Consider the following 23,199-nt stretch of genomic DNA (forward strand, 5'->3'; position numbering starts at 1 on the left):
TTCTGTTGTTTGGGGGAAGCCAATGTGTGTAGGACCCGGATGTTCTGCCGGCGTTTCATCATGGAGGCTTCCAAGGAGAGGGATATCTGAAGGAGACTGTTTTCTTCGTACATCTGTCATTATAAATGGTGGGTTTTGAGTACGGGATATAAAGCTTTATATTTGTTGTCTGAAATATACCTCAGTCATGGATTGCGGAATCGAAAAATCCAAATAAGGTGATTGACACTTAGCCATTAACAGCTACTATAACTGTATATGTGAACCTTCAGAGACAGATGTGTCTTTAATGTTTACTAGCATCTATGCAAATATGAATACGCGACAACCCTTAGCAGCAACAGTTAGCTGAAGAACGGTTAGCAATAGAGTCACTCTTCAGGTCGGATATAGTAAATGCATTATGCACAATGTATTATACTCAGTAGTGTAATGTAATAAGTACATTTACTCAAGTACTGTACTTAAGTAAAACATTTAGCTACTGGTACTTAATTTGAGTATTTTGAAATTATGCTGCACTATACTTTTACTTCATTACAGCATGTGCATATATAGTTACTTGTTACTTTTCAAATTTAAGTTAATTCAAAATATAACACATTATTATATATTATAAATATTATAGTTTAAACTGACCATTAGTGTGTACAATTTAAATATCTGGTTTTAGGCGTTTTGAATAAGGTTTTCAATACTTAATTTACTTTACTTTAGTTCAATTTTCCACGCAGGACTTTTACTTGTAACTGAATATTTTGACACTGCAGTATTGCTACTTTTATTTAAGTAAATGATCTGAGTACTTATTCCACCGCTGACTATGGGATTCACAACCAAATGCAAAGTGGTGCTGTGACACTATTGGAGTATAACAGTCTTACCAGAGTGCCTTGAATGCAGGTTTTTAGAAGAATTCAGCTTTTCTGAACACTGTCCATGTCCTGTCTCTGCCCTGTTTGCAGTTCTGTTTCGTGAAAGTCAGTGTGATGGATCTACGATGAAGTGTGCCCGCTGCCTGCTCAAGCTGCAGAGTCTCCGGCTGCTGGGACAGTCTGCCCGGCCTGCAGCTCAGCATGGAGCTCTGCTACAGCCAGCCTCCTCCTCTCAGCCTCACATGCTGCAAAACACCCAGCACCAGGTACACTTTAATCACCTTCACAATACTTTACTGTCCATTATATTAACATATAATGGACATGTGTCTTTGGCACTGGCAAGTAAGATAAAATAACACTCTCCATACTCAGTACAACATACAATTCGTACACACAAAAAAAGTGGCAGTCTAAATAAAAAGTCCCGAGTTGTTCTTCCACTGACTTAAAAAAGGAATGATCTTGAGTCTTGATTAAGGGGCTTAAGTCTGAGTCAAGGACTAATCTCCACTCATAGTAACATACTCCATGTAACGAGTAATATTACATGAAGCAAATAATTGCACAAACATGTCTCTTTCTGAACAATTCCTGAATTTTTGGATACACCTCACTTATCAGCACTTTCAATTCCAATGATCCAATATCATAAAATAATACACACTTGTTTATTTTGCCCTGCAGCCTTTCCTGTGGCTCTCCCTGCGCTTACCCTGTTAAAAAAGCATTTGCCATCTCCAATCCCACCACCCACCTGTCTCCAATATACTGTATACATAATCACCAGGGGCCCAAACCACCTTGAAAATAAAAGCATATCGAATTACTTTGAATAATGACACTAAATAATAATACATGTAATATAAAGCAGGGACATAAATGTTGAACTATTAAATAATATAAGTCAATAGCTCCAACAATATAATTCCAACTTATTTCCAACACATTATAGGTGCTAAGGCGTTTCCATAGGAGCCCGACGCATGACAAGGACCGACCCATACCTGCAGACTTCTTCGATGAGGACGACAAGAAAAAGGACAAGTCTTTAGTCACCCATGACGACCTGTTTGAGCAGGTGGCCAGGGAGACCAAAACCAAGGCCACGTTCAACAAAGTGGTGGAGGTCTTCATCAAGCAGGACGTGAGGCGCCGCGGCCACGTGGAGTTCATCTACGCCGCGCTGCAGAAAATGCCCGAGTTCGGCGTGGAGAAAGACCTGGCCGTCTACAACAAGCTGCTGGACGTTTTCCCCAAAGAGGTGTTTGTGCCGCGGAACTTTATCCAGACAATGTTCAACCACTACCCCCGCCAGCAGGAGTGTGGAGTGCAGCTGCTGGAGCAGATGGAGAGCTATGGTAGGTGACAGGACTCAGTCTGCTCAGGGACATTTCTGTACGGTATACCGGTGTAGCATTGTCTATCCATCTCAATAATAATAATAATACACTTTATTCATTTAGTGCCTTTTTGCTTCCAAATTCCTCATCGCAGAAATTCGACATTTATTATTCCTGACATTCATCACTTTCATTATATCATTTTTAACCCATAATTCTTTCAAATGTTTGTTAAGTTCAGCATCAGCTTTTCCGCATACAGCATTGACACTGTAATTTCTTTAGGAATTCTCTAGTTACAACATGCTTTCACAGAGAACAGCACACTGGTAAAAAAAAAAAAAGAAAGCGAGAGCAAGTGACCTAAAATAATAAAACTAAAATACACAGATTAAAAATAAATGGGAAAAAGGAAATCACATGAAAAGCTATTCTAAAAAAGGGAGTTTTAAAAGGGACCAGCAGAGGGATTTCTAACTCATGCCACGGAGGAGTGAATCCCAGTAATCTAATCTACTGGTGGTGAAAGCATGGATGAGTTTCCAGATTTAGGGTTAATAGGAAAGATCAGATTTTTGTAATATTTCTGAGGTGATGAAATCATGATTGAATCCTTGAATTGACATGTTTGTCTAAACTGTGTTTATGGTTGAAAAGGACGCCAAGATTTTTTCAATGATAAACTGGGAGAGAGAACCAAGACTGCCTGTGTGGTGGCAGTATCAACATGACCGATAATCATCGCTTTTATCAGCATTACGCTGCAGGAAATGTTGTGACATCCATTTGCAGATTTCATGGAGGCAGTTGAGGAGATTGACGGTGTTATGGGAGTGGTTTGCAGTTTGAATACATCTGGATAAAGCTAAAGTGATGTTGTGCTTACGGATGATGAAATGATCAGTCTTTATGATTGTGTTTCAGGTATCATGCCCAACGTTGAGACCAAAGTCCTGCTGATCCAGATCTTTGGAGCGAAGGGCCACGCCGTGAGGAAGTACCAGCGCATGATGTACTGGTTCCCCAGATTCCAAAACACAAACCCCTACCCCATCCCCAAGTACCTGCCGGAAGACCCCGTGGACCTGGCCCACTTCAGCCTGGCACGCATAGCTGATGACCGGGATGCTAAAGTCACCGTGTATCAGGTACAACTTTAGGAAATAAGTTTGTGCCATGTTCAGATGAATGTCAGAGGCCTATCTTAGCATCAGAGTAGTATTCCGATTCTTTACTTTACCACACTGTAAAAATACTCAATTTCAAGTAAAAGTACTGCATAGAGAATAGTATTTAGGTAAAAGTATTTAAGTACGAATAGGGAAATGTATTTTAAGTATAAGGAGTAAAAGTATTCATTGCCAAAAATGTTTAAATATTTTAAAGCAAAGGCAGGAATTTCACATTTAAGAATCTGGAACTGTGAAATATTTTTGAGACAAAAAATATATTTTCTGCCAATTAATTTTCAGTTAACCAGCTCGTGTTTTATTGACTGTACTAAAATCAAATGTTGTGTTAAGCTCCGTGATTGACATATCTTTTATCTTTTGATGATTCCTACGCAAATAGAAATGTAAAAACAACCAGTTCTGCTGGAACATTTCCTCTATACAACTGAGTCCTTCTTCCCATTGCCTGTGTCTTTAGATATAGCATGCTTTGCTTCAGGCAGAATAGGAGAGATTTTGTAAATACACTATGGTACCAAACCTGACAGCCTCCCTGACTCAAGAAATAATTTCAATAAGTATATTATAGACTTTTTGCCAAGCTAGCTGTTTCCTCCAGCATTTAGTCTTTAAGATAAGATGTACTTTATTGATTCCAAATTGGAAAAAATGTTGAACTAAATTTGTTTAACACTAAACTCCCCAACATCTAACACCATAATGATACTATTTTACTCAGTTTAACTAATTCATCTTTATGAGAGCTGCAGTTTTGGAATTTCTTACCATCAAAAAGAATATCAAAAACCCACAAAAGAACAGATCCTGCCCAAGAAGCACCTACGCAATGCTTAGTGAGATTGTGTTCCCGGGCTTGATTTGTCATCAGGGTAAATGAATATCAAGTATGGTTTTAATTTATGACTCAAATTTCTGATTCATACCGCTCTGTGTATCTTCTCTCCCCACCAGCTGCCCTGCACAGACATCACAGAGAGTGGAGAGGAGATCACACTTCCACATGTAGTCGGTATGGAAACTGTTTTGTCTGCAGTTTTATTGTGGTCTACAGGATTCCCACTGTCCCACACAAGGGGATTTAAGAAAAGATGTGGGATTGTGTGTAAAGTTCTGTATAGAGCTGAATTTATATACATATTTTCTGATGTTGCATACTTTGCAGCATAATTGCAGTGAATGCTTTTAAGCCTAACTGGAAACCAAACAAGCAAACTGAAACAAAGCAGGAAACTGTATTCTCACCATCAAACAAATGTTGAATTAATACAATGGTGGGATCAAATCCATATATATACTCAGACCTTTCCTCGCTCTCTTTGTCTCCTTTCCTTCCTGTGTCGGCCCCAGGTATCCAGAGCCCCAGCCAGATGGAGCTGCTGGCCAAGCATAACCCGAGCCGGCCGGTGTTTGTGGAGGGCCCCTTCCCTCTGTGGCTCCGGAAGAAGTGTGTGTACTACTACGTCCTCAGAGCGGACCCCGTGCCGCCTGAAGAGAAGGTGGGAAAACCGTCTTCTATAATCTGATAAGTTAGTAATGCACACCAGTGTTGGTGTCGAAAAACATTGACCACATTTAAAGGATTACGTCCACATGCTACTCAGCAGTAAATAATATAATTCAAATGAGTTTCACCTTTTAAAAGATTGATAAACACATTAATGAGAGTACTTCTTCTGATTGCAACTGATGCAGCTGTATCTGTGTCCCCCTCCCCCCATCAGGTGGAGGAGCCCTATGACCCCGAGAGATCTTTGGCTTATCCTCTGCAGCTGGACCTGGAACTGGACCGTGACCTCGGGGACGAGGAGAGCTTCGATGTGGAAGACTGTAAGACACTGAACTGATGTGTTAATGACGTTGACGGTGTTCAGAATGGAAGCAGAGGAAGCTCATATGGAGTGTATCGGAGCTATACATGGACTTATAATAGTTCTTAGTTTAATATTTATTTTCGTGCAGTTTTGTCAGTAGTAAATGTATTATTATTTAATGCTATTACACAGCTTAATTAAATACTCAATTCTGATTGGTCAGTTTGGACATTTCAGAGGTTGTTAATACTCGATAACACCGTCGGCTAAGCAAAAAAATGACTGTTGCTAAGGAGGATCAAGGGAGAGAAGGAGAGAGGTTAAAAGACAGAGTGTTGGGACAGGAAGTAAACACTAACAGGGACAGGAGAAGGACACAGACAGGAAGTAAACACTAACAGGAACAGCAGAAGGAGACAGACAGGAAGTAAACACTAACAAGAACAGCAGCAGAAGAAGACAGACAGGAAGTAAACACTAACAGGAACAGCCGAAGAAGACAGACAGGAAGTAAACACTAACAGGAACAGCCGAAGAAGACAGACAGGAATTAAACGCTAAAAGGAACAGCAGAAGAAGACAGACAGGAAGTAAACACTAACAGGAACAGCCGAAGAAGACAGACAGGAGGTAAACGCTAAAAGGAACAGCCGAAGAAGACAGACAGGAAGTAAACACTAACAGGAACAGCAGAAGGAGACAGGCAGGAAGTAAACGCTAACAGGAACTTGTTAGTGGAAAATAAACTGGAACAGACGTAAATAACCTACTTATTATTTAAGTTACTTGAAGTATTTTCTTGTAATTTTATTTTGAAGGCAGCTTTAGGTGATTTGGTGATAATTGTATTTATTGGAGACAGGTTTGTCCAAATTTGGGATAAATAAAGTATTTCTGATAATGATTAGCGCACGAGCATGTTTTTTACCAGGGAAAACCCAGGGTGAAAGCATTGTTCTTTATATGGTGAATTACTGGAATACTCAAAATAAATGAACAAAGACGACGTCCTTCCTTGGACACAAATATCTCCCTGAGTAGGATTCCCTTTCTGGGGCCTCAGCAGCAGTTTTATTCTGAGTTAAATGTTTCTGTTTAATCTCGGTGCTACAGAGTGTGTAATGAGGATGTTGTGTGTGTTTTGTCCAGTGGACGAGGGTGCAGTGTTCGCCATGTGTATGACCAGTCAGGGGGACCAGGCCGTCCTCAACCAGTGGATCTCCGGCCTCCAGCAGAACAACCCCATCCTGGGCCGGGTCCCGACTTTGTTCCGCCTGGAGCAGGGGCCCAGGGAACTGCAGGGGGGCCATCAAACAGTGTCAGACCACAGGCACAGGCCAGACCCCGAGACCCAGAGAGAGGAAGAAGAGGTAACAGTGGAAGAAGAGCCGAGGAGGAGCCAGGGGATGAAACAGTGAGCAGACTGTGGGCTAAAGACTGAAAGGAACATACTGTATATGTGGGATTTATAGATATATGTCCATGTTGGGGTGGGGCTGGATCAGATTTCACCAGGGACACACCAACTCTGCAGTAAATAAATATCATTTAAAATAAATGTGGTGATTTATCTACATTTAAATCATCTTAAGCAATGGTTCCCAGAATAATGATATCAAAGCAGCAAAATAAAGATTCAAACACACAAATGTCTTTTCATGGTTTAATTGAACATGTATGTACTTTAAAATAAATGTATTTCTATATGTTAAAACATCATTAAATTAACAAGGGATGCTTTTTAATTTAAAGTGAATAGTCATAAATCTATTTTTCTACTTATTTCCCCACACGTCCATCCCACCTCAAACCCAGACCTACATGTGATGCTGTCCGCTCAGGTTTGAATGGAAAATCATGTTTACTAAATTGGAAAATCTGCATGTAGGAAAGCAATACTCCTCCTCTAAACAGCTAAGTAATAAAATCCTGTCACCATCCTATCTACGGTATCAGTTCAGTCTTGTTTCATCGGGCTGAAATCCTGTTCTTACAGAGTGCAGTATGTGCTTTCATGTGTCTTTTTTTACTGAGAAGAGGCATCCGGATCTCTGGAGCCGTGCCAGTGAGACCATCTGGTTCTCTGTCCCCTCTCTCACCGGGGCCTTCTCCCTGATTGCTACGTTTAGGCAGTGGGGTGGGTTGGGGGGCAGCTTTAGGAAGAGTCCTGATTGTTCCAAACTTCCTCCATTTAACGATCATCAAGCGTACCGTGGCCTTGGGAACCTGAAATGGTTTACATGTTTTTGTAGCATCGGCAAGGTATAGACACTTTTCACATGTGGGAGCTTCACAGAAAACACATGAAGGTCAGTTTTCTCATCATGTCTGGTAAAAACAGTTGGAGGGAATGTTTACCAGGCAAGCAGGGGCTGATAAATATGCAATTTGTTGCATTATGGGACATGTAGTACCCTGGATTATTGGCTCTTGACCAACAGGGGACTATTTTTTTACATTATTAGAAGCAACTGTTATTTAAAAAATACCCTTATAACCAATCATCAAATGTCAATGTAAGGGGTAGAGAATAATTTCATGGTCTTTCAAATGTCTATCATTATAGTGCATATTTGCTGAGTGTTAAGGAAGATACAAATTTGAGGAAGATGTTCTTTTTTATTTTGCATTATAAATTCTAAATGTGATTGAAGTTGACATTTTGAGAATAAACGTTTAAAAAAAGCATTTTGTGGAAATTCGACATTCTCCAAAAAGTTTTTAAAAATGAAAGACTGGTCACCTTTTTTTTTACCTTTCCGACTGACATTAATAGTCTTCCACAGATATCCATACTTTGTGTCTATTTCAATCAATCTAATGCAGGGTGAGCTAAAATAAATGTGGCTTTTTGCATATTGGAAATGAGCAAGATCTTGAAAAATGATAGAAAATGGATATTAAACAAAATGAGAGAAATATATCAATTAACAAAACAAATGGAGCAAGGAAACTGAAAGTCATGTTGGAAAATGTGATCAAATGTAAGAATTCGATCATTTATGTGTGAAAAAGAGCGTGCAGATTAAGCCCAAAGGTAGAAAAGGTTTATTACTGAAAAGGCATTGAAACATTCCCTTTGAACTGGTAAACAAGTCTGAATTACATTCTCAGAAGGTAACATAGCTCGGTCTCTTCCAGCTGTTCACACTGTGGTGCAGCTGTGCAGGCAGTTTCTCTGAGCGTCACACACCCATACAGCTTTGTGCTCAAACAACTTTTTGAAAGTCTTAGAAAAACTTGGGAATGCATTCCAGAGTTCACAAACAACCATCCATCTTTTTACTACTCATGCAAGAACGCCTTTGGATCCTCAAGACCGTCAAACAAGAAAACCTCTCTAACATGAAACTCTCTACAGATATGGATAATGATTCATCGATACTCATTATATACGAGGAGATTCAATAAATAAAGCATAAAATGACTCAAACTGTTGTAAAACAGCAACAAAAAATTGGCATCTCATAACTACTTTAGTATTTTGTGTATTTACAGTGCAGCTGTTTTACATGGTGAAGCTCATATGAACTGCAGATGTTTTTTTACAGAATTGAGAGTAGATTAAAATAAATCAATAAAAAAAACACACAACATAACATACATAGGGTTTAAAGAACAGCATGGTGCAGTATCACATACAAAATCATGGAACAGTTCCGGACGACCATGCAACAATCCAGTAACGAGTCTAGAAAGGTTTCGGACCTGAACGCAACCTTTGTATATATATATTTTAAAACCAAATTAACTGTAGTATAAATGTTAAACGCTTGTGCTGAGTGTGACAGAGTTTATTTTCCCATATCTGCCTGACACAGGGGAGGTGGATTCAAATGTACTGTTTAATGCCTTAAAACAAGCATAGTTTTGTTCTGATGAAAAATGGTTAAAATCTGACTGTTTACTCAATTCATTAATGAGTTGAATTGCTCAACAATGTCTGATGTAAACTATTCCTACATTTAATAGAAGTAAAATGTCCCACAGTTTACTTAGTACAGCTGAACGAGAGAAATGATTTGATAGTCGTGGCTTATGTTCTAAAACCCTCAAACAAGACGACACAGCAGCAGCTTGTAAATCCCAAAAAGTCATGCTCCAAAGCATAACGGGCTTTATTCTCTATTTTGCCCTAAATTGAATCATAGTGGACCAAATGAGAATCATGCTCAGTAGAAAAATTGTAAACTAGCAATTGAGCCAATAAACTTGTTAGGAAAACATTTACTGAGGTAATAAATCAAGTCATAGGTTGGTCATTTTTTCATTAACTTCTATACAATCTGACAGTGAAGTCGCCCCCTGCTTTCCATTAGAGAGGACGCAGGTTTAAGGCACTTCTGCAACGGATGCACTTTTCAGATTTGGAGGTTTTCCACTTTTTGGAAACCTTTTGGGGAAATGGTAACATTACTGTTTATCTGTTATCCAGCAGCAGGTTATATTAGCATGGTCTAACAGATGATGACAGAAACCAGTTTGAAAATGACTGCTGTATAAGAGATTGAAAATCATTTGTTGGATTTTTTCCATACGTAGGGTTGACCGATGCACAGAATCTTTGAAAATGAGGGAAAACTGCTATAATCCTGGAGTTAAATTTATTCTCTATGATAGTTTTAGTCCTGTATCAAGAGCATCGTCTGTATTGGAATAAGTCTGTTTGGTTTATGAGGAATGATAGCAGATTTCAGGAAGTAGGAATTCTGATCTGTGTGTTTCACAAAGAAAGGTCCTCGATTCTTCAGCTTCTGTTAGTACAAAGACATTGTTTCCCAGAATGTTTGACTCATCTTTTGAATATCATCACAGTATCTCAGCTGTAATAACTTCAATGTAAAAAAAAAGTAATACTTTCATTCATAATCCAACCTTACAACCCTGCTATGAAATGAGGTAAAGCTGCTTTAGGGTTGGATGTTCCCTATACAGCATTATTTCAAGATGACTTTCTATGAAGGTACAAAAAAATGGAATAACAATATATAAATAAGACAACGTTTGAGTGTTCTCTCCTGGGTGGTTTTCCGTTGTGTCCTGCAGTCATACCCTCTGCGCTCCAGTTCCTGTTCTCCTGCAAAACAAGTTGGACCGGTTCAGCGAAAGGAAAATAAAGAAGACAGTTTTTAGTCTCATGACCTCCATTCTAAAAGGAATTCAGAAGTCTAAAAAGAGAAGAATAATAAATGATAACATTTAGATATTATTTGTCTACATGTTTCTCTAATCTTTAAATGAGACAGACAGAGAGGGAACTATCGCTCTTCAAAAATGTTGATGTTCATCTATGACATTACCTAACATTAGCCACTGTAAACCCCCTGCTCATACACAGGGGCTAAACTGTGATTTATTATGTTGGGGGGGGGGGGGGGGGGGGCTATGCTGTGTCAAGGATAATATTGAAATATACACACACCTTAACAGATATCCAAATATTTCCATGAACTTCACAAATGCCATTTTCATCCCTGTAGCAGCAGCAAGCAGAGCCGAGGTGACAGCTTCCAGAGAACGGAACTTTTGTTTCACTTTAAGATTATTTCTGCCAACCAGTGCCTTTATAGCAGAGACAGAATTGAAACACCCGGGTCCTCCGCTTGGGGACCAATCCCCAGTACATGGAGCTGTACAGCGGCCCGGACAGCCCCTTTTTAATCTAATCCCTAGTCCTAGAAGACCCAGTCAGGCTGTAGCAGCAAAATGCCTGAGAGTATTGAATTAGGGAAAAAAGAGTATTGTATGGACTGTGCCAAAGGCCTTTTTTTTTTAAAGTTTTGAATGTCTGGTGTCATATTTTATGACATTATTGCCCATAAAGAAAGTGGATTGGTTGATCTTTTAGTTATTTGGCTTCTACTGTATAGCGTAGTGGAGTAAAAAGTACGACATTAGCTTCCAAAATGTACTAGAGTAGAAGTATAAAGAAGCATAAAATAAAAATACTCAAAGTACAAGCACCCAAAATGTTACTCGAGTACAGTACTTGAGTTACCCGCTGCTGTACCTGTCAGACCCCGCTCTGCTGCTGCAGTTGGCTGGTGAAGAAGCGCTCTCTCTGGGACACCTGCTCGTCCCAGGCCTCCAGGATCTGTCGCTGCTCCCCAGGCTCCAGGCTCAGGGTGTGGGGGTGAGCCTCGTCGATGTGAGCCCTCACCCCCTCCAGGCTGTGGGAGTACTGCAGCTCCCCGCACACCATGCACACCAGCAGCTGGTTGAGAGGATCGTAGTCCATGAGGTAGCGGTTCCTCCACACCGCGTCCGAGACGGGACCCTCCTCTTCATCGTGGTCCTCATAGTCATCGAACAGAAGCGCCGACTCATCTGGAGAGAGGGAATGGGAAACATTTTGTGTGAAATTGAGGTAGATACCACACAATGTTGTACTTCCTCAATGTAGTGCCACTTTTAGATACTGTGTATACTATCAGCCTCTGACTCCGCTCGTAGCAGTCAGTGGAATAAAGTAACTAAGTACATTTACTCAACACCTGTACAGTTCTGAGGTACTTGTAATTTAACAGAGTATTCCTACACTCTGGTACTTCTACTTTACTCAAGTACAAGATCTGAGTACTTCTACTTTAACTCAAGTACAAGATCTGAGTACTTCTACTTTTACTCAAGTACAAGATCTGAGTACTTCTACTTTTACTCAAGTACAAGATCTGAGTACTTCTACTTTTACTCAAGTACAATATCTGAATACTTCTACTTTTACTCAAGTACAAGATCTGAGTACTTCTACTTTTACTCAAGTACAAGATCTGAGTACTTCTACTTTTACTCAAGTACAAGATCTGAGTACTTCTACTTTTACTCAAGTACAATATCTGAATACTTCTACTTTTACTCAAGTACAAGATCTGAGTACTTCTACTTTTACTCAAGTACAATATCTGAATACTTCTACTTTTACTCAAGTACAAGATCTGAGTACTTCTACTTTTACTCAAGTACAAGATCTGAGTACTTCTACTTTTACTCAAGTACAAGATCTGAGTACTTCTACTTTTACTCAAGTACAATATCTGAATACTTCTACTTTTACTCAAGTACAAGATCTGAGTACTTCTACTTTTACTCAAGTACAATATCTGAATACTTCTACTTTTACTCAAGTACAAGATCTGAGTACTTCTACTTTTACTCAAGTACAAGATCTGAGTACTTTTTCCACCTCTGTTAGAAGTCCTTTGCTTAAGTACAATTTGGAGGAACTTTTGCTTGAGTATTTTCATTTCTGCTGCAGTTAGAAATCACATGCCAATATTATGCTCTTTCAGATTAATATTATAAACTATAACCAACAAATAAAGTAGTAGGAAATATACAAATTGTTGTACTTAATCACATTACTGCAGTAAATGTACTCTGCTTTGTTTGACCTCTCTGTATTACTTTCAGTTCACAGCAACAGAATTGATACTTTACCTTCTACTGAAGCTGTGAAGTTTGAGAATGAAAAGGAAGCTGGGTCAGCGTCCTCTGACGTGCTTTAAAGAGAGAAAAGTTACATTTATTATCATCCCACATCGAGCTGGCATCCAAACTCATATGAAATCATAGATCAAGTAATATAGACCTCATTAGATGTTCCGACTCCTCGGAGGAGCTCACCCACTGACCAGAATCCTGCAGGAAACATCAGAGCATCAGCAAAATCAGGGTTTGAAGTAAAAATAATAAAGATTTTACAGAACAATCAAACTCTGGCCTCTGGTAGACCCTCACACAATACAGACTGTTGAGATCTTGTGCAAAACGTCTGCAATGTGTAATATATACACCTTTTCTTCTGGCAATTCTACTGAGCAACAACCTTAATGGTTTTTATGTACAAAACATCATTTTTTAAGTTTCGTAAACCTTTATATGTTCACTTAGCTTAGCTTTAGCCATGGATGAGTACCTATGTGTCTGTATTTAGAACACTTTATTACAAATGTGTGCTTTTCTCTATATTCAACCTGTTAGCTACTTTATTATTGCTTGGCTTTTATCTGCTATAAGACTATACTTTACTGATCCCAACTTGGGAAATACCTCCGTCACAGTAGCATAGAAAACATTGCACATGAATGACACATATATACAATAAAAACAATAAAGATATACACCATGAGCAGTATAAGATAAACGGAATATGCAAAACTGTAAATAAAGTATATACATAAAGGATATGATAATGAAGGAACATATCTATAGAGTATATGTATCGAATACACAATCTAAATATACAAATATACAGAATAGAAGGCATGATCCAATAACCTCCCAAAATAAACAAATTGAATACAATATACACTATATCCCTTTTTGCTGTAGCTCTGTAAATGTCCCCGCTGCAGGACTAATACAGGAATTCTATAATAGTATATATATATATATATATATATATACACCTGAGCATCTTTTACCTGTGTATGCAGATCCTGGGCCGGCAGGATGGACCTCAGGTTGTTGGGTGTTCTCCTCGGGGAGATCCCCTTGTCCTTGATGGCCTTCCTGGCTCTCTGCTCCTTCTTCTTTATCCTCCAGTACTCCCTCTTCCTCCTCAGGAAGTCCTCCTCAGACTCCCCTGGAATGGGCTTTGGTGGAACCATGGTGCTGGTCAGTGGCGGACTTTGTATCATGTGATTGGCGCTCTGAAGCTGAGCACAAGGGATTTTAATTGGACTGGAATTTGGAGTGTGAGGGGGTTCAATAGGTTGCAGGTTGATGCTGGAAAGCGGGTTCGCTGGGGGCTTCAGAGTAGGCAGGAAGGGGGGTTTGTCTACACCTGTGTGTGTTGGCGTCCACTTTTGTGTCATGCCTTGCTGTCGATTCTCGTGATCTGCTAGATGAGTGGACACTTTCTGCCCAATGTTCATGTGGTTATGCTGAATCCTGGGTGGACAGGACACACTGGTGACGGGCAGTTTGACCCGGATCGTGTCAGGGGACTGTTTAGCACCACATGTGGTGGGGCTAACCAGCAGGACTGTGGGGACACTGCTCACTGCAGTCAGAGAGGAAGTGGATGGCTTGGGCTGGAGGGCTCGTTTGGCTGGAGGACTCACAGCCTTCACAGTGGTAACAATAACCCGACCTGGAGCCTGAAACACAACAACACAACGTGGAGGTTATCTCACAGGTTAACACTAGTAAATACAACATTTTATATGTGGTATTTATATGTAGAAGGCAAACCGTTGTCATATATTTTGGTCTTGTAATGTTTTGTGTGACTTCTGGGAAATAACTATAAGAGAAAAGCCAAATACGTTTGGCATTTCTCTAAACAAGAACCCACTAACTTTAATACAAGGGAAAACACGGGAAGGAATTAAAAAGAGAGATTCCTAATTATTGCTTTTAATGAGAATAGCTATTATTAAACAAATAACAAGGAATTGGTTAAAAGATGGAGGAATCTAGGAAATGAAATTTATGGAATGGAAAAAATAAGAATCGGAAACCAAGTTCAGATGAAAGATGGGGATTTGGTGAGATATAGAACATAAAATATTTATAATGACCAGGCGGGTAGATTCATGTATTTATGAGTAGTGTGTTAGCATTACCCTGTACTTGAGTAAAGTAGAAGTACCAGAGTGTAGGAATACTCTGTCACAGTAAAAGTATTCTAAATGTTCCTCCAGTGAAAGTAGAAAGTACTCTCATCTAAATGTACTTAAAGTAGCGACAGTAAAAGTAGTCATTGTTTGATTGGTCCATTTCAGAATAATATCTCTGATCTGTTTTATAATGATTGATCATTAAAGTGTTCTCAGAGCTGGTAAAGGTGCAGCTAGTTTGAATGGCTTTGTATACTGCAGGGTAGCTGCTGGATTTACTGCAGGTGAACTAAAGTCAGATTTAAGGGCTGATTATATTTACCATCATTCATCCAGATCTGTAAAGTAACTAAAGGGATTAAATACATGTAGTGGAGTAAAGCTACAGTTATTTTATGTATGCAAGTGCTTATTTTGTTTTGTATGCCTTTTAATCAAATAATTTCATAAAATGCAAATAAGGAAAAAACACTCAAAAACCATCAGACCATAATCCCTCTGAACCATGCCTATGTGTGTATGCCTTTAGCGTTCAGTGGGCCCCTCTTAGTCAACTCCTCTCTATTTTTGCTGTTCAAATGTCAAATGCCAGCCAGAGGTTTGCAGTGTAATGACTCAGGTTTCAGCTGGAGAGTGCTGCGGCCATGCCAACAAACATTGAACCCTGCATGGGTTCGAGCCAGTCCCTCAGCATTGACACTGATATTTTTAGTATCAAGGGATGCTTTGAATTCAGTCATCAGGATTAATCATCCAGAGGGATTATAAAAAGATCTTTGGGGGTTTATTTTAAGGGTCACCAATCACTCTAGCTATAAAGGTTTTAAGACAATGACATTTAGTGCATTGAGGATTAAAGGGGGCAAAAGAAAAAGTGTTTGTAAAAACCAGCGTATTATCCCACCAAAATACATGTTCTTGCTCACATCCAACTAGCCAAATTTGCAGCTAACATCTGTTACACACATGTCTGTATTCAAGTGTATTTTATCGCAGGTAAAACATGATCCTGGGGTTTTCAGTCCATGGCCTGGCCTAAATGGGAACAACTACTGCACTGGACAGCATGTATTGAATACAGTATCCCTTAAACAAAGGCTAATTAGCATACTGTTAGCCTGTGCTAGCATTAGCATTCAAAGATTACATTTGTACTTTACTTGAGTATTTCCATTTCAAGCTACGTTATACTTCTACTCCACTACACTTTAGTGGCTAATATCTTACTTTTCACTCCACTACTTTTATTTAACACTCACAGTTACTTTGTACATATAAAACACATGATATGCTGATATGGTATACTGCAGTACTGTACTACTACACCACGCAGTATTTCAAGTATCTCAATTTGATCCACTCTGACCAACTTCAACACTGAAATGCTCTTACATGTATAAAAACCGGATAATATAAAAACCATAATAATATAATACTGTGGAAAGATCCATTCGGCATTCGGAGTACTTTTACTGTAAATACGTGTACCTTTAGCTCATAATACTTCTGTGCTTTATTATATTCAGAAATAGGCCATTCAGTAGAATGAGTACTTTAAGTATATTTTAATGCTTAAACTTTTGTACTTTTACTTCTGGTGAAGTACTTTAAAACAATCCTATATGTACCTTTACTGAAGTAATGGACTTGAGTAAATGTTCCCCCACTGGTAACTGACGAGCACTAACCTTGTTGTTAACATTTTAGTGTCATGTTCGGAAAAGAGTAGACAATAAAAATGAATTATTGAAACCTCAGAATCCTGTTTTAGCTTTTTACAAAGAAAGGTAAAAACAAATACACATGCTCATGTCTCAGAAGCTAGCAAGCAGAGTGAGCAGGACTTCAGCTCTGCACAGAGTTTGATGTTGCTTTTACTATCCCTCTCTGCGACCAGGTCAAATCTAATTCAAATATAATGCTGTTTTAAGTAATGGTGGGAAGTAACTAAGAACATTTACTCAAGTACTGTACTAAAGTACACATTTGAGGTACTTGTACTTCAAGTATTTTAATTTTATACTACTTTATACTTCAACTCTACTTCTACTATTTTTTACTCACTAAATTGATTTACTACTTATGTTATTCATTCAGAGTTTGACAGGCAACACCTTTTTCAGGGTGATTATTTTGAATAGATGAAAGCATCCAACACTATATTTAAATAACTAAAACCATGAGTGGGTTAACAGAAAATTAATTAGTATCATTTTGCTAACACATTTCATAGTTCCAGGTTCTTCAATTTGAAGAAGTGCTTTAAAATGTTTTTAAAATGTTGAAATATTTGATGAGTTATCAAAGTGGGTCATTTTACACCAACTACTTTAAGAACATTTTCCTAGTCGTACTTAAATACTTTTACTTAATAACCATTCTTGATGCAATACTTTTACTTGAAATAAAGTATCTTTATAGAGCGGTTGTAATATTTTAACTCAAGTAAAATCTCTTGATACTTTTTCAGCAGTCTCATTACCTGAATGTTTTTTAGTCGGCTGCTGCATTCCCCCTGTCGTTCTCTCTGCCTCGCTCTTAACCTGGCCCTCTGCTGCCTCTTCATCAGCTTCCAGTACTCCCTCTTCCTCTGCAGGCTCATCATACCGCCCTGCTCGGCCCCCAAGCTGCAAGGTCCTGGTGCTGACGGTGAGTTTTGGCCTTCTTCTGGGGCCTGTAAAAGTTGTTCACAGTGTTGCTGCTGTAGTTGCAGTGGAACCATGGGAAGGTGATGTAGCTTTGGCGGCTCTGGGGAACTGCTGCTGCTTTGATGGCTTTCTGTTTTGGTTTGAGGACTCATGGTTCTGTTTGGTGAAGATGGGATGTCAGAATCTTCCATGGAGGGGTCCAATTTGAAATTGGAAGAGGTTTGGGATGAGTGCTCACAGGTAGGATTCAAGACTACCTCGTTGGAATCGGGAGGATGTGGAAGTGTGTCGCTACTTTGGGATGCATCCTTGAGAAGAGGGCTTTGTGAACCCGCAGGTACCAAAGCATCGCTATCTGGCTGCCAGCTTTTTATCTCCAATGTCAAGTCAGCAGCAATTGGAGCCCCCTCATTCTGGGGTGAATTGGGGTTCATCTCTTGCTGTGAGGCCCCCTCATTTGACTCTATTTTAATGTGGGTCACTGTGCTTAGTGATTCTTCCAGGAGTTTCTTCATGGAAGCCACGGCTAGCAGAGTGGTAGCCTGGCTGTCTGAATTCAGAGCTGGGTCAGGCTCCGGCTGAGGCGCTGGAGGTGGTGGTGTTGGTGGTGGTGGGGAGGTGGGGGGCTTGATTTCTGGACAGATGGCATGTTCTGGTTGATAATTTAGGTCAACTGCTGGCATAGGCTCAGACTCCTGTTTTATCTCATTTGCATTTGGCGTAACAGGCACGCTGTTGTTGGGGGGGGATTGTGCATTTCCTGTGAGACTTCTACCTTGTGTGGCAGTGGTTCCTGGTGCTTGCTTCTGGGCCCTCCTCCTCTGTAAGGCCGCAGTGGCCCTCGCATGTAAAACCCCCTGCTTCAGTCGAGCAGAGCGAGCTGCCCTCTGCTCTCGTTTCTTTATCCTCCAGTACTCCCTCTTTTTAGCCATCCTCTCCTCCTCTGTCAGCGCTGGATCCAGAGAGAGCGCTGATAGAGACGGTGCACTACTGGAGACGGTCATTTTCATGACACACCCACCGAGGTTTGACCCTGCTGTCGATCCGACAGTAGCAGTATTTTGAGAGATCTGAGGATGAGTGAGTCTGATCTGACTGACGGTTTGGATTGCTGACTTGTGTGAATTAGAAACAGTTGTGCTTTCAAGTTGAGTCCTTGGTCTGATTAACAGTACTCTTGGAGGCGTGTTGACCGACTGTCCAGCAAGAGGAATAGTGACTCTTACCTGAGTTGGGCGAGGTGCAGGGTGGAGCTGGTTTACACGAACGGGTGTAGTACCTCTCTGTTTAGTATCAGGTGGCTCAGTTTTTACGATGGGTGTATTATTAGATTCTACATGACACTCTTCTTCACTTTTACATGCTGCTGTGTTGTGATCTGTAGAATCCTGGGGAATGTTAATGCTCACTGTCCCGTCCTCTTTGATGAACCCTCCAATGGTCTCAGAGGCGTGGGTAAGGGTGCTTCCTCCCGATTGGGCCATCGCTCTGGCCCTCCGCATCTCCTCCAGGATGTTCTGGTAACGCTTCACTCTGCGCATCAGGGAGTCCTTCTCCTTCAAACGAACCCTTACTTCCATGGACAGCTTAGCTCGCTGCTCGCGCTTCTTTATCCGCCAATACTCTCGCCGTTTGGCTATTATCTGCTCAGGTGTGTCGTTGGGGTCGATTTGGGGCATATTTCTGCTACCAAAGACTGAAGCAAGAAATGGGGATTTACATCTTATGTTTCTTTGATTCATGAAATTCCTCTGGGCATCGATAAACCTTTGCCTAGGTGTTTTACAGCGAGCGATCCCTCTGGAAACATTAGAAATATTTACATAACTTGGAACTTTCCTCTGTGACTCCCCTGGCTTTCTAATGGAAATAACATTACATCTGATGGCTGTCTGTGGTGTCCTATTCCCATGTGGGTTTGGTACTGTAATCCGGTTAGTTTGCAGGTTAACTGTAGTTAACATTGCTGCCCCACCTTGCACTTTAAAAATGTCCCTTTTGGCAGATGTAAAGGAAGTTTTTACCCGAGTAGGACACTGCTTCTGGACGGCTCCTCTCAAAAACGACTGAGATGGAAGATGCTGAAGAATGGCGCCGCCTACAAGTCCCGCTTTTTGTGCTGTTTGCCTTGCTAACGTCATCTCACTGCTCTGCGTCTTTTCCCTAGCTTTAGCGTTCTGCGCTGCCTGCTTTGCTCTCTGCTGTCGCTTTTTGATCCGCCATTGCTCTCTGCGCCTGGCTGCTCTCTGCTCCTCTGGCTCCAGGAGAGACTGCGAGTTGCTAACACCTTGGGCCCTATGCACGGTGACCAAGGCACTCTTTGTTCCACTCTGAGGTGTTGCTGTTCTGCCCTCTGTTTTAATACAAACCGGGACACATGGAGAAGACATAATAATCATACCTGTGGTCACATTGGGGGCTGAGAGTGTGGGCTGAACGCGTAATGCAACTTGTGCCTTTTGCTGCGTTTTTGGGACTGATGGACCCTGCATAGACACACATGGCTGAGGTTGTGTTTTAGCAGAGCTGCCATTGGTAGCTCTGGTCACTCTGACTGGAGGCACAGAGGAGCGGGGGTTCAGCTGGGTTCCAGTGTGTGAGGCAACAGCTCTGCTCACAGCACCTCTTACTGTAGCTGTGTTGCGCCTAGCAACTTTGGCAGGGATGGAACTTGATGCTGTCAACTGAGGCAAGACCTTGTTGAGTTCCACTGTACTGAGCCACTTCTCCTTCCTGCCAGGGCCTTCAATTGAGCTCTCCCCTACTCTTTTTCCTCTCTGTGGTGCAGGGGATACATTGGTTTTGTACGAGCCATCATTACTCTGCAAAGGAGAGGAGAAAGCAGCAAAAGAGCCGGAGAGAGTGGAATTCCCGGCTGCAGGGGCATGAGGATGTAAGAACTTTCCCCCTTGACCGTTTTGTGTGGACTTCCGTCTGCGCTCTGTCAGTCGGGCCCTCTGTTCTCGTTTCTTGTTTCTCCAGTATTGTCTCTTTTGGTTGAGGGTGGCATCATCATATTCTGAGGCAGGCCGGTAGCGGTGGGACGTTGAGCCGCCTTTGTCTTTTGCAGTTGGCATCGCAAGCTTGGACAGCCCATCGGTTCCCGTCCAAAAGTACTGGTTGGCTATTCCCTTGTCACACTGATTCAATTCATCCCCTTAGTCATCACTTCCATTAACATACACGGTGTCCTCCTATATGAAGCCGCAGTAGGGGTTTCTCTCTGCTGAGCAGCTGTCAAATCTTGCAAACATCACCTCGGCATGCATATGACCTGAGGAAATAGAAAACAAGTCTTAATTGCATGTTATTTTGTCACTATTCTGATATCAAAAACAGTCTGAGTTTAGGCAACAATCTTTCAAGCATGTTCTAACATATCATTGTATTTAAACGTCTTTAAAAAGGAGAGTGAAGCATTCTGTTAAAAATGACAGTGTCAAATTTACATGTAGGACCGGAATTCGATTTTTCTTTTTTTTAAGCCAGTATTGAAGCACATTATCAAACTATTTATATTTGTATCCTACAAAAGAGCAAATGTTAAGATCCTCCGTTATAATTTCACATTACACAGCTACGTGATATTCAGATATTTCTCACTTTCAAATCAAAGGAAACCACTCATATGTGACTTTAGATGACATACGAATCCACATCAACCATGCTGTTTATCACACGTGAAACTATTAATGTGCAATGGATTCACATGTAGTTTTAATTGTGAAAACATTACATTCGACTGCTTACAAAGTAACTCATGGTTCTTCTTTACTATATACATTACATTTGGGCTCGTGCAAGTGTTTCTATTTCCAGGGACGCTTGTTTAAAAGGATTACATGCAAATCAAGACAATGAATGTAAGCTAGGACGCCCATCTCCTATCTCACAACACGATGCCCACATGAGACAGGCTAAATGTTTGTGGCGGGTAAATATAAAAATGTAACATTACAATTTAAGAATCCAAAATATCTGAAAACCACAGCATATTTGATGATACAAACACGTAGCGTGGATGTAGCATATGTAGAGCTACAGGAACCAGGAAGCAGAGCGACACTGTCCCTTTAAATCTGTCCCTCTCTATCACAAATTATATCTGTCGAAAGCCATTTTTATTCTTTTTTCTGTTTCTTTTTCATAATAAACGCAGCGAAACGACCCAGCTAATGCGTAACTAACGATAAACACAGAAAAGCGGTGAATAAAAAGCAGTTTCATGGCGTACATCGAGTCTGAACGCTGTGTCTCTCTCAGGCACAATGGACAGTATCTTGCTGCTCTGTCCACACGGACTGTCTGAGTGTGCTGCCTGTCTTAAAGAAGCCAGAAAACCCGCATGTTATTGTCGTAAAGCAGGCCGCTTGGAAACATGTGTAAGAAAAACATGCATACCCGATACCTTTTAGTTACACCTAACTTTCCGGGACAGTTTTAGTGAACGTTTTGGACAGATATGTTGCCAGGACACTGCAGCTACTTTCCGCCAGCCAACCGTGCTCTGAGGCTGCCTTGACAACGCTGAAAAGTACCAGGATGTGGGACCTGGATGCGTGTGTGTGTTTGTGTGCGTGTGCGTGCGTGTGTGTGTGTTTACTATATGTTGTGGACACACAGCGACAGCACAGTGGAACGCCCCCTTCATTTCAAACCCTAGCAGAAAAAATGATATAAATATAGTAAATGGTGACTTTTATTTATCTTATACATGCATTGGTTACAATTAGCTTAGCTTGCTTGTTAGGCCTACTCGTGTTTAATTTCACGATTTAGTGACATTTGGAACAGTAGCCTACATCCAATAAACAATAAAAACAACATCCAGAAAATGCACAGTGATTACATAAAGCAGGCAGTAACATATAGTATTTTCCAACTTGGAGCAGCTGCTGGAGGTCCATTGATTTATTGGCTTTTTCTACAGATGACCTCGATTCGTGCGCAGTATAAGTCTACAGTGCGATTTATAGTTTGAATATTATAATTATATATCATACCAAATGTGTATAAATATTTTTTAAATGTATTTTCAAGACGGCAGATGGGCTCGATATCCAACACAATTATTATGAATTAAATATCTACAAATAACATCAGAAAATAGGGCTGATAAAATGAGCCATTATCTGATTATCTATTGAGACGAACTGCAGATGATTAGTTAGAAAACATGCTACATGTTTTCACTGTCCCCCTTCTAGCACATTTGCTGGTTTTCTTTGTCTACTGAGACAGCAAAATTAATAGGACTGTTCCACTGTTCAGACAAAACAAGCCATTTGAACATGTCAATTGGCCCTTGATTAAAGAACAAATTAATGACTTAAGCTAATACTGGGTTTTTCTCTAAATATTAAAAACTCTTAGCTGCAGCGCTATAATCACTCAGGCTAGCATAGCATACCCACAGTATAGCTCATTTTATAACAACACTAAACACAGGATTTCATTTAAAAACAGTATATCCTTCAGGGGATCACCAGCCCCACATATTATGAGCTGGAGCTCATCATGGGGCCCTGATTCCCCATGGACCTGCCTAGCGTTTTAACCGATGCTCTGCCGAACCAAAGCGCTTCTGTCATCGCTTGATTTTGTGAGAACAACCGCATTAGTATTAGCAGCTTATCAGTATTAGCGCCTGCTGCTACATTTGCTCCCCCCCGGGGTGGGTGTGCATTGTCGACGCTGCTACTGTCTCTTTAAATTTACCCAGGAGCCCCTTAAGGAGCCCCAGGGGCCCCTAGTCCGGCTCCCCAC

The 23,199-nt window shown here is 40.6% G+C and overlaps 2 protein-coding genes across 6 annotated transcripts in view; one reads left to right on the forward strand and one right to left on the reverse strand.

Annotated features, from left to right (window-relative positions):
* Positions 1–7,165, forward strand: ecsit (ECSIT signaling integrator). 2 transcript variants are annotated; one of them, XM_063900544.1, is made up of 8 exons: positions 1–128; positions 966–1,141; positions 1,831–2,236; positions 3,143–3,366; positions 4,363–4,420; positions 4,759–4,907; positions 5,133–5,238; positions 6,372–7,165. In XM_063900544.1, the coding sequence occupies exons 1-8, from the start codon at positions 23–25 to the stop codon at positions 6,638–6,640; spliced, it is 1,494 nt and encodes a 497-aa protein (XP_063756614.1). In that variant the 5' UTR covers positions 1–22; the 3' UTR covers positions 6,641–7,165. The 2 variants fall into 2 exon arrangements, with proteins under 2 accessions (XP_063756614.1, XP_063756615.1); XM_063900545.1 differs by having other exon boundaries at positions 60–218.
* The window catches only part of si:dkey-28a3.2 (uncharacterized), a 16,897-nt gene continuing 569 nt past the window's right edge, over positions 6,872–23,199 (reverse strand). Inside the window, exons 1-7 of one of the 4 annotated variants that reach the window (XM_063900537.1) lie at positions 21,842–21,952; positions 17,268–20,707; positions 13,646–14,323; positions 12,811–12,860; positions 12,660–12,721; positions 11,233–11,549; positions 6,872–7,448 (exon numbers count right to left, since the gene is read on the reverse strand). In XM_063900537.1, the coding sequence (XP_063756607.1) occupies positions 11,236–11,549; positions 12,660–12,721; positions 12,811–12,860; positions 13,646–14,323; positions 17,268–20,510 (4,347 nt within the window). In that variant the 5' untranslated portion in view covers positions 20,511–20,707; positions 21,842–21,952 and the 3' untranslated portion in view covers positions 6,872–7,448; positions 11,233–11,235. Of the gene's footprint in view, positions 10,300–11,232; positions 11,550–12,659; positions 12,722–12,810; positions 12,861–13,645; positions 14,324–17,267; positions 20,708–21,667; positions 21,715–21,841; positions 21,953–23,199 lie in introns of those variants that run through there. The other 3 variants (XM_063900534.1, XM_063900536.1, XM_063900535.1) reach the window with 3 other exon arrangements.

This window comes from Eleginops maclovinus, chromosome 14 (genome assembly GCF_036324505.1).
Source record: "Eleginops maclovinus isolate JMC-PN-2008 ecotype Puerto Natales chromosome 14, JC_Emac_rtc_rv5, whole genome shotgun sequence".
NCBI classification, from domain to species: Eukaryota; Metazoa; Chordata; class Actinopteri; order Perciformes; family Eleginopidae; genus Eleginops; species Eleginops maclovinus.

What these genes read in the sequence shown, in the direction of transcription:
- ecsit (XM_063900544.1), top strand. Translation starts at nt 23, where the DNA reads ATGTGTGTAGGACCCGGATGTTCTGCCGGCGTTTCATCATGGAGGCTT. An exon ending in GGAGCAGATGGAGAGCTATG is followed by an intron (nt 2,237 to 3,142) that starts GTAGGTGACAGG and finishes ATTGTGTTTCAG; the next exon opens with GTATCATGCCCAACGTTGAG. An exon ending in GAGCTTCGATGTGGAAGACT is followed by an intron (nt 5,239 to 6,371) that starts GTAAGACACTGA and finishes TGTTTTGTCCAG; the next exon opens with TGGACGAGGGTGCAGTGTTC.